Here is an 11,270-nt window from a genome sequence, read left to right as displayed (position 1 = left end):
CCTCCGCCGGGAGGCTGGGACTTGTAGTGCTGTGTACGGCGAACTACAGCTCCCACAATGCCCGACAGTGCCCGGAGCAACTTGTTGCATCGTTGTGTAAGTACCGAGTACATGCCAAGTACCGAGAGACCGGGTTTGCCGAGGCTGGAAAGGTTCAGGCATTTCCACAAAGAGGAGAGGGATGCGGGGTGTCCCACCGGGAAGTGCTGGGGGAGGAGGGAGGATGGTGGGGGGAGCCCCTGCAGGAGGCCAGGCAATGCACTGAGCTCAGGGAGTAATTGGAACTCTGGCCGGGCTCCACAGGTTTTGAGGAAGAGCCTTTCTTGGACTTTCACTCAAACTTTAGCACGATCTCCCTCGAAAGTAGCAACATGGACATGAAAAATGCCAGGGGTCCTCTGGGCACATGGTATCAACCAGCACTTAGTCCTTACCGCACCCTGCAGGAGGGTCAGGACAAAACCCCACAGAGATCTCCTCTCCTGAAGCACACAGAGCCTCTTTTTATTTGTCATAGCTTTTCCCTCTACCCTGGGTTGACCTCTGATGAAGTTGTTTCTAAAACATATTAGAGAGGCAGAGCGACCTTGAAGTCCCTCCACACCGGCATTTTCACTCCTGTGAACCACATTAGGACCATTCACAGGCACCTCAGTTTCTCTCCAGCTGCAATCCCACAAAGGTGGATGAGAATTGCATGTATTTACCCCTTACTACTCACTCCAAGGTCAGGCTACAATTCGTTGAGAATAATCTTTTTATAATCTCTTTATTTGCTCAACAGAAAAGCTGCCGCTGACTTCTCTTTTTTGATTCTGTGTATGACTGGCTTGCTTTTGCTGCCAACCTCTGATTCTGCTGTGATTTTCAAGGACTAGAAACATTTCCTTTTGTTCTCCCTGGGCCGGCACGGCAGTCCTTGAACAATGGGGTGGGATTTCAACAAAGACTCTATTATCATTGCCCGGGCTTATCTCATCTCGGTGAGGCCTTACCTTTCTGTACAGAGCAGGTGACTCGCTGTTAAGAGCAGCACGTGGTTCTATGCAGCGGTTCAGTGTTTTCTGCCAGCTGGCAACGATTTTTCCTGCAAGTTACCCATTTTAAAGTGTAAATACACACATCTAGTGGGATATATATTCCGAGGGAATCAGACCCAAGCGCTGCGCTCTTCCATGATGCAAGAAGGGTAAAACTGAAGGAGCTTTGCTTTGGGAGACATTACAAGAGCATGTGGTGACAGGACAAGGGGGGATGGCTTTAAACTGAGAGTAGGTTTAGATTAAATATTCGGGGAAAAAATTTACTGCGAGGGTGGTGAAGCACTGGAACAGGTTGCCCAGAGAAGCTGTGGCTGCCTCAGTTGTTTAAAGCTAGTTTGGAAGGAGCTCTGGACAACTTAGTCTAGTGGAAGATGTCTCTGCCCACAGCAGGGGTTGAAAGGAGATGATCTTTAAGGTCTTTTCCAATCCAGGCCACTCCATGATTCTATGATTATTCTGTTCAATATCCTAAGTATGTGACTGAAATGAAGAACAGTCACTAGGGTTTTATGTTGCCTCAGGAAGCCCATCCTGGGCTTCTCTCAAATCCCACTGCTGTGGGGAATGTTAGTGCAGAAGTGTGGGGTGATAAACCTGTTGTACCCTCACAGCAACGGCTGATAGTTTTGGCTTGAAACACATCTTGCAGTGCCTGGGGAAACACAAACATTTCCACTTCTAGATAATGACCTTTCTGTTAGCAATTTATCGGAATCTGTTGGTGAGTTACACCTCCAGTAAAAGCAGAAAATCTTTCATTTATGCTGTGCTGAGCCTTGCCTGTGCACAAAAAATTGGTAGCGGGCATTTTAGAAATGGATCTTCTGTGAATTTCAGCAACAACCAGCTCTGTTTGCAAACAGCTCCACGTCCTTTTGTACAAGCCTGGTTTTGTCCATGTCAAAGCTTCTCCAGGAGCCAACTCTCACCCTCTGTGCTTCAGTGCGAGGAGGTGTTGGAACCTGCTTTGAACAGACATTCTGCCTGTCAAACAGCAACTGCGAGGTGTTAACCCCAACAAAAACCACGCTGAGGAAGGAGCAGCTCAGCCCTTTCAGGCCGTCAGGGCGACTGCGTGACTCCGGGTGCTGAATTCTGCATCTGAGGCTGAAATTACATGGTAGGAAAATTACATGGTAGCTGAGATAACAGCTTGCCGTTGACAAAAAGGCAAGAGCCTGCTCTTCACTGCCTTCAGTCACCATCCACACGCAGCCTGGGCACTGGTTATGCTGGTGCTGGCATTCCCATGACCCTGTGCTGATTCACCTTGCCATGCAGGCAAGAAAAAGCAGTTTCTTCTTGCCAGGTGAGTGAGGTTGAAGTGGGTCAGCCAAACTTAATATATCTCTCTGAAAGGGAGTTTTGTAACTGGCTTAAGCTGCTCTGGTCTAAGACAGGAAAGAAAAAAAAAAAAAAAAAAAAAAAAAGGAGCATTCCCACCTTATGGTCCATTGCTTGCCAAGTTTTCCTGCTATTTTCCATGTGTTGACAGAGAACTGCTCTTTCTGAAAGGTTAAGCAACCAAAAAAATCAAGGTCAGTTTTCCTTGACCTTTCCTGAGGAAGGCAGCAAGATCTATCAGTGGGAAGAGGGATGGCTTTGGGACCATCTTCCATGGCAGGCTTAACCCAGCCTAAACCAGCTGGAAAAGTGCATTCTAACCCGAGTGAAATCCTGGCAAAGGCACAGCCCCTCTGGGTGGCAGATGTGTTGATCCAATTAACTACTCTTCTCTCATTGATTAGGTTGAAACAGCTGAAATCCAAGACCCATGAAAGTAAAACTTCACCAACACAGTGGTGAAACCAAGTGGAAGATGGAGAATTTCCCAGACAAACTCTCTTTCTGGTTGGCAGCAGCACTCCAAGCCTGTCACATCCCTGCAATTTACATTCCTGTGACCTAATTTTTTTATCCTGCAAACTCCAGTTCAGTGACATCTCCTCAGAATAACACCTGCCTCCCTGCTTGTCTCTGGTTTGATCTGTCGGGTGAAGAATTACTCGGTTTTATTCTGCTTGTGAGAAGGCATCAGCAGGGGTGCCGGTATGCTAATTACAACATATGCAGCTCTTGGAAGGTCTGGATTCTCCTGGAAAAGGGAGGTGCTAGGAACAGCCCTGGGCACAGGGCAGCCACGAGGTGGCACGCTGGGCTTTCGCTGCCGTGCCTCGCTCTTCCAGGAGCAAGTTATTCGGGAAAAGCAGGCAGATCTTCAGTGGAGTTATGTAAAACACCATTCCTGTTAACATCCATCCATCCCGCAAGAACAGGCTTTGATTTCCACATAAGTGGCTAGTCAGATTCAAAGTTATTGTCATATGACTGAAATAGATCTCTTATGTCAGTCAGTCAAAACAGAATGGAGGATGTGAGTCATGCTTTGCAAAAAGCAGGAAGTTTGGTTTTGTTGGCACAAATTTTTAATACAGAGAGAAAATTATAGGGCTGTATTGCCATGTTTGTCATAAGGATTCGAGAATAACGTTGTCCATCTCTTGGAGAAATGTTTCCAAAACAAGAAAAATAAGAGCTTTTGCATTCTGATTATTATTCATTATTCCTCGGTGCCACGGAATCTAGGAGGAGTCTAGAAGGAAACGTGTATTCTGGTGAGAAGTGCCAGATCCTCCCCAAAATGAAAGGCTGCGATTGGAAGGCTGCTGATCTGGGGCGGGGGGTGGGAGGGGACGTGAGAAAATGAGATCATACTCATGGGTGTGAGAGGGACGCTTGCAGGGGGGGTGTTGTTCTGCCTGAAGTGTAATAAGCCTTCGTGACCCAGCACAAAGGTAGAAGTGCAAGTCTAGTCGTGACATACCCCGATGTTCTGGACCTTTCTGGGCTCTGTGGTTATGTCTCTGAGTCCCTCAAATAACTGTGGGACAAGAGATACATCAGTGTAAAAAGCATGGCAAGGAAACAGGTTTTCTTCATTGTCTAGGAATATAATGGAGTTTAAAATTTAACTAAATTTACCCTTCAACGTGACTGTTCAAAACATCACCATGCAGAAAAGAATGAATTTAAATGGAGACAGGTGCAGGAGAGGGCAAGTTAGAGCAGAGAGCCAAATGTGTAAGGGAAGAATAAAAGCCTTTGGCTTGGTTTGCCTAGAGAAACAAGGAATTTGATTACTCTTTATAAATGTATGAACGGGTAGACACTCAAGAGAGAGGAGTTATCTAAATAAAGAAAATAGTAGCACAAGACCATATGGGTACAGTAATAAAATGTCATTTAAGTTACTAAAAACGACATGTGCCATTTGGCATGTGGCACAAGGCAAATTCTTTTGGACTTTGTTATAATGAAGTAAAAAAACCCAAACAAAGATCCCTAGATTGCAATTCAGTGGTTGGCTGGGGAGCTGTGTTTGTGACCTGGGTTTGCATACACCTGGTGCTCTCTAAAAGAGCTGTATTTCCAAATCATCAGAAAATAAGAGTGCAAGTAGGAAGAAAAAATTTAGGTACAAGTCTAAAAATTACAATTATGAGCTCTTTTTAAAGAATTTATTGGGCAATCAAAGAACCACAACTTCAAGAGAGAAAAAACATTGGCAACTCATTTTATTAATGGACTGGAGAGTGTGGGTAAAATTAAAAAAGAAATAGCCAAAATGGAGAAAGCAGGAAATAAGAAAGTGTTGGTATAAATGAGAAGCTGTGAGAAGCAGAGTATTTATTTGAAGTGAAGCACATGAAAGGAAATCCATAGCTGGCAAGGCTAAATCCCAGAAAACCCTGGGAGTGGATGGTACAGGCCCATTACTAGATGGACATGATTAAAATGTCAATAACAATGCAGAAGTGTTCATTGAACATTTATGATCTATGTTTGTAAAGAAGCAGGAAGATACATACATGTGTGGGGGTCACTTGACAGTGATGGGATTCATTTCAGTGCATTAGTGACCAATGGAGCTCTTGTCTTTCAGGGGTAACTGTGGCCCAGGAGGTTGGAAACAGCTGAATGCAGAGACCCCTTGTGTGTTGATGTTCCTCTTTAGTGAACCTTGATTGACCAGGGCAATGCTAGGAGGCTAAAAAAGTGCCAGGCTGGTGCCTGTCTTCAGGAAAGGAGGCTGCATGATATGGAGGAAATGCAGATTTAATAACATCGGATCTATGGATAATGTTCTGGATAAATACCAAAAAAGGGTGTTATGTCACTCATTAAAGAATTAGTAATGCCAGTCAGAGGCCTAATAGAATTCTCATTTAATGCTTCTAAAACACAACAAATAATTCAATTTCTTCTGAAAGGAAAGAAAGCTGTAATAAACTTTTAAAAGCATTTTTACTTAGAACTGCACAATATTTTAATTAAACAGGGTAATAAAGCATCAGTGAAGAATACATTAAACACTGGTCACAGAGATTATTTTTTTATAAGTGGTTATAAATCACTGTTGAATAAGGCTGCTTCTAATAGGACCCTCCAGGATCATATGTGCTACACACATATGTAATCAATATTTTCATTAGCCATTTGGAAATAAATACAAAATCAGCCCTAATCCAATTTGCAGATGACATCCTCATCAGTCGGGTGGTACCACCAGGATGACAAAGGACTGTCCTTCAAAATATGGTAAACTGGGTCTGGAAAAAACTGGGGGAACACTAACTCTGAAGGGGGCAATTATATATCATTTATATCAAGTATATCATAGACAGAGGCTCACAGAATGACTCAGGCTGGAAGGGACCTCAAAGATCATCTCGTTCCACCCCCTGCCATGGGCAGGGACACCTTCCACTAGACCAGGTTCCTCTGAGCCCCATCCAGCCTGGCCTGGACCACTTCCAGGGACGGGGCATTCACAATTTCCCAGGACAGATCCGTGAACACATGGAGGGAACACGAGTTTAAGGTACCACAGGGGCTTTCTGGGGTTGCTACGACACCGGGCTAAAGTGCTGGGGCTGCCGCTCATGGGGCTGTGTGTGCTGGGGTGGGGGGGCACAGAAAGCCGCACAAAGGTGGGGTCACCTGGGGCGAGGTCACCTGGGGTCAGCACAGGGCCGATTTCGCTATCGGGGGTAGGGTTACCTGTACCGCCCAGAACAGCCGGGGAGGGGCACCACCGAATGACAGACTCAATTCGGCTGGACAAGACCTCTGAGCTGACCGAGTCCCACGTCTGTCCGGACAGCCCCACGACACTGAGCGCCGTGCCCGCTCTTCCCTCGGCGCCCCCGGCGCTCACTCCCTCACGGCCCGCTTCCCGCCCGACGGCTCCATTCCGCTCCAGGCTGGGGGGAGGCACTTTGTGCGCCCGCCCCCCCCCTCCAGCGCCGGGTGGTGCGCGCCGCTGGCCCCGCCCTGCCGGCACCGAGGAACAGCCACGTCTCCAGCCCGGCCGAGGAAGGGGCGGAGCCGCGCCGCCCGCGCGCCAGCCGGCAGCCAATAGGCGAGCGGGCCGGTGAATCATGCGCTCGGCGATTGGCCGGCGCGGCGGTAGAGGAGGGGGAGAGAGCGGCGTGGCTCCGATTGGCCCGGCGGGCTCTGTTGACAAACACCCAGCTCCTCCCCGCCCCCCGCCGCCGGGCGCGCCAATCACAAGAAGGCGGCGGGCTGAGCGGCGTGGCGGCAGGCCAATGGGATGCGTGTCCGCCGCGCAGGGGCGGGTGCGCGCGGGGTGCCGGTACGTGGCGGGCGGGCGTGGCGCGGCGGGCAGGGCTGCGCGCGCGGCGGGCGCCCATTCTGTGGCGGCGACGGCGGCGACAGCGACGGCGGCGTTCATGTCCTAACGGGTGGCGGCGGCGGGCGAGCCGGGCCCCTCCATGCGGGGGCCGCGGGGCCGCAGCGCTCTGGCCGCCTTCGCGTTGCTGGTGCTGCTCGGGGTAGCGGCGGGCGGCCCGGAGCCGCCGCCGAGCGATGCCGCGGCTGTGGAGGCCGCGTTCGGGCTGGGGGCGGCTGCCGCTCCCGCCGCTCTGCCCGCTGGTTCCGCGGACGTGACAGTGGAGGACGATGAGGGCGGTGTGGCCCCGGCAGCGGCCGGAGAGCCGGACGCTGAGGGCAGCGGAGAGGCCCGGCCCGGCGGCAGGTGAGCGGGGGAGGGCGGTGACTGGGTTGGGGATCAGTGCCCGGGGCTGAAGGGGAGCTTCAGTGCCCGGGTGAGAGTGCGGGGTCGGTATCTGCGGTGAGGGTCATGCCTGGAGCTGGTTGGGGAGAGTGTCGGGGGCTGGGATGGCTGTCGGGGGCTGGGGTTCCTGAGCGTGGTCAGTGACTGGGTGGGGGTCGGTGTGGGGCGGCTGAGATGGGGTCGGTGCGTGAGGGGGGCTGAAGAGTGTCGGGAATCAGTTCCTGGGTCTGATTAGGGCGAGTATCAGTGATTGGGATGGGAGTCAGTGTCTGAGACTGTTGAAGGGTGTCTGGGACTGGGCTGGGGGTCAGTGGTCTCAGCGGGGAGGTCCTGGGGAGGGGGCTCGGCTCCGGTGTGGGGGTGCTGGGCGGGTTCCGCGCCTCAGGGGAGAAGGGTGCAGTGTCCAGGGGTGCTGCGGGGGACACGATTGCGTCTACGCTAGGAATCAGCAGCTGGGGATGTTGGGGAGGGGGCAGTGCGTGGATAAAGGGCTGCAGCGTCCCGGGGGTCGTGTGTGGGGAAGGGACCGTGCAGCAGTGGCCTTGGACGGGGATAGCGCTGGGATGGGCCGGGAGTGTTGGAGCGGGAAAGGGGGAGGAGGGAGAGTTGCGCTGTAGGGTTATCGCAGGTGGAATAGTGCTTGGGAAAGCGGTGAAATAAGGGTGTCGCAGGCTGCTGCGTGGGGCAAGACTGTGGGACACGCAGGGAAGTGTCCCAGGGCCGGAGGAGAGGTGCAGGGAGAAGAGGTGGAAGAAGTGAGCCCCGTGATGGGGCTGGAGTAGCGCTACAGGGACGGACAGGCTGGACCGAGGAGGAGGCAGTGACAATGAGGACAAGGAACTTCGGGACCTCGCCAGCGCTGAGGTGCTTGTTCTTTACGCCGTTGTTAGCAAGGAGAAAGGGTGTCTTAGTTGTTAGACGAAAAAGCTGCCGGATGTTACGCTATGTGACATCTGGCCCGTCTGCTTTCCTTGGTAATACCACGTCTCGATCCGTTCCTTGCCTTGGTCGCAGGTGGCAGTTCTGTGCCTGCGGGAAGGAGACCCTAAAGCATCTGGAGTCTAAACTCTTCCCAACACCCGCAGCTCACAGTTGTTCAGAGCACGCTGTCCTTTTCTGTCATCGTTTTGTTTTAAATAAAATGCAGTTCCCCCCCGTGTACTTAATTGTTGGTTCAGCGCAGACACTAGGGTGTGCCTGAGGGGAAGCCAAACATGCTAGGCAAATTGATGAACAAGTTTCAAAATATAAGAAGGGGGAATAAAATTCTTAATAACTGCGTGTGGCAAGAAGCTCCGGCAAAAGGAGGACTTAGATAAATGACTCAAGTGCAGAAATGCTACTGAGCTGATTCCAGTCTGTTTCTGAATTGGCTGTTAACGAAGAGATGACAAGCCACAGCCAGAGTTTAAAGGAAGAACAGCATGACTAAATACCTGCTGTATTTGAAAACATGAAAATGAATAGCCCAAAGCTTGTTCTTAGCATGCCCAAGTATTCACTTAAAACAAGAAACCGGCTGATAACTTGGCACCCTGTTTCCTTGGGGGAGACAGTCTCACCAGTTAGCAACAGGATCATTATTTTGTGTATCAGGTGATCAAAATACCACCTGGTTTATTGCATTTCTACTGTATTCAGTTTTTGATAGGACCCTTGTTTATTTAGCCTAGGAAATTTTTAAAAATATATTTTCCGTTTGCCTTCTACAGCTTAGTAGAATACACTAAAGATGTTCAATGTAGTAAATTAAGCCTGAGATTAAATGTAGCTGCTCTGTAATTGATTAGTATGTAGGAACAGATTTGCTGTCATCAAATAAAAATAGAATGGCTGCCTGGCCATAGTGTTTGCATGCATTTATTTTTTTAATCTGTGTTTCTGAGATTTCCACTCATCTCAGCTAATTGTTCTTCAGCAATACACAGGCAATATAGAGGTCAATATAATCTGGAAAAAAAAATAACAAAACCAAAACTCCAACTGTCTTTGCTGTAAGCAAATTAATATAATCATCTTGGTTTGAAGATTTCTTTTGTTTTTCTAAAAGAAAATAGGACGATTAGTGATTTACTGTGCTCTTTACATACAGACCTGCAGGGTTTGCTGTTGGAATAGCTGCTTAGAATTCAAGTTTAACAAACAGCCATATTTGCAATATTCCAATGGACTTTTGAGTGTTGAGGGTTTGATGATTCTTTTAAACTGAAATAGGAACAGTGGTAAATGTACCAAGATGACGAGAAGTTCTGCTTTGTTTTTCTAACAAAAACTACTTACTTGAATAAATGCAAAGTTTGGTGCAGTGAAAGGGTGTCGGTGAACTAAAGAAGTGTTCCTCCTCTGTCCTGTTAACTCTTCTTGCTATCCTAGCCCTTTTGTTTGTGGGTAAATCATACCTTCACTTCTTCAAGGTAGAGCAGCGCTGTGCTCAGGCCTCTTGATCTCCCAAAGTGGGCTGTGTTCATTGTGGGGTACTAAAAAAGGTTTCAAGTGCCTTTTGTCAACTTATGTGGAAGTTTGCAGTAGATATTTTGCATAACTTAAAGGGGACATTATCACTGCCCTGGAATAACAAGTTCCTGTCTGTGAGCAAAAGAGGATAGGAACTGGTAAGAAAACATTTTCATTCAGCCATAGAGGCTGTTTTCAGATAGCTGGGGTCAGGGAAACGTGTCCAGATGTGCTTTCATAGTGACAAAGTGCAAATAAAATCTCACTGCACAGCATTAGCTTGTCCTCTGCCAGCTGCTCTGATTACTGCTATCTCTGTATGCTCCACGATCTGGCCCCTTGCTTTAGTCCTGCTGTTGGCCATCTGTGAGGGCCCAGAAGGGATTTTCTTCTCCTCCATCACAATATATTCTGGACCAGCAGCTCAAGGCAAGGAGAAGTGCAGGTCTTCATTTTACTGATGTTTATTTTTCAGGTGAGGGATCCCAGGATTTAGGTTACTGCCTCATTTTGAGTAATTTCTTTTTGTACCTTTTTTTTGTTCTAGTCCAGGCTTGTGGAGACTATTGAAATATAATTTTGTGGTACTGGTCATAGTTGTTTTTCTTTTCTTTATTTTGTATCCCTGTGATGTGATTCACTCCCTGGTATAGTCTGCAATTTACTGTCAACAAGTACTGACACAGCCTTGATGCTCTTTGTCTCTATCCTCCTCACTTCCTGGGTGTTACAGTTGTGACTTTTGGCCTTAAGCTAGGTAATATTTTGTGTTTTCCCTTCTCAGTAGGGAACCTGGTTTGGTAGTGTTCTCAGAAAACCTGTGTGTTCCTGGAAGCTGGCATCTTTGGTCAAGGCAGTCTTTCAGCTTTACCCCAGTCAGGAAGTGATGTTAATAAAGCCAGCAAAAAGGTGGTGTTTTTCAGAGAAAAAAAGTTTATCAGGCCTAAGCAAAATAGAAATTGAGTCAGGAATTCCTTTTGCTTTCAGTTTGTCAATCAGTTGGTCCAAACACGTCTCAAAAATAGTGCTTTTTCAGTTTAATGTAATGGAATTACAGGAATTGCAGCCCTGACATCTTGAGCCAGCAAAGGCTGGCAAACAGGTGGCTGAAAGGACTCTGTTCTGGAACTGGGGCTGTATTCATCTCATGTTGCTAAGAGTTTGCTGTAAGAATTGCCATAATACACTGCAGTAAGCCCACAGCGGCCCTGTGGGGTGACAGAAAGCAAGTCACCTGCCTGTTTGTTTTTAAGCTCTGAAATATTTTCTTGAAGTAGTTGCCTAAATGGCTTTTATCATAATGTGTTAATTTAGTGCTTGACTAGACTACCTGAGCAACCTTGTCACCGCTTCATGCTCCCAGTACACAAAGCTGCAAGCACTGGAATCTCACAGAGAAAGGGAAGGGAAAATCAGACAGTGAGAAAGTGTAACACTAGTGAGTGTCTTGGGCACAGATTTTAGATCTTATCTCAATTAGAGTTCAAGTGATGGGGTTTTAACTTACTGGAGTCCATCAGAGAAGAGGAGAACAGGTATTAAGATTGTAACTCATAGACAAATAGAGTAAGGAATGAATGATTTTATCAGAAGAGTAAGGAGTTTTAGCTCTTTTTTCCTGCTGTGTGGTATCCCTGAAGAACGAGATGAAATTGGAACCAGAAATGTGGCTATTT

General features: G+C 48.2%; 1 protein-coding gene and 1 long non-coding RNA gene across 2 annotated transcripts in view; both read left to right on the top strand.

Moving 5' to 3' along the window:
- On the top strand, positions 1-6,238 carry LOC128787317 (uncharacterized). The gene is made up of 3 exons (XR_008430662.1): positions 1-96; positions 2,792-3,092; positions 4,987-6,238. It is a non-coding gene; the product is annotated as an uncharacterized LOC128787317 (long non-coding RNA).
- A 561-nt stretch (positions 6,239-6,799) lies between these two features.
- EIF2AK3 (eukaryotic translation initiation factor 2 alpha kinase 3) overlaps positions 6,800-11,270 on the top strand; it is a 41,899-nt gene continuing 37,428 nt past the window's right edge. The window contains exon 1 of the mRNA XM_053941071.1: positions 6,800-7,101. Coding sequence (XP_053797046.1) covers positions 6,839-7,101 — 263 coding nt within the window. The 5' untranslated portion in view covers positions 6,800-6,838. The remainder of the gene's footprint in view (positions 7,102-11,270) is intronic.

This window comes from Vidua chalybeata, chromosome 4, assembly GCF_026979565.1.
Source record: "Vidua chalybeata isolate OUT-0048 chromosome 4, bVidCha1 merged haplotype, whole genome shotgun sequence".
NCBI classification, from domain to species: Eukaryota; Metazoa; Chordata; class Aves; order Passeriformes; family Viduidae; genus Vidua; species Vidua chalybeata.
The sequence above is the reverse complement of the archived record's forward strand: the minus strand, read 5'-3'. Positions and strand labels throughout refer to the sequence as shown.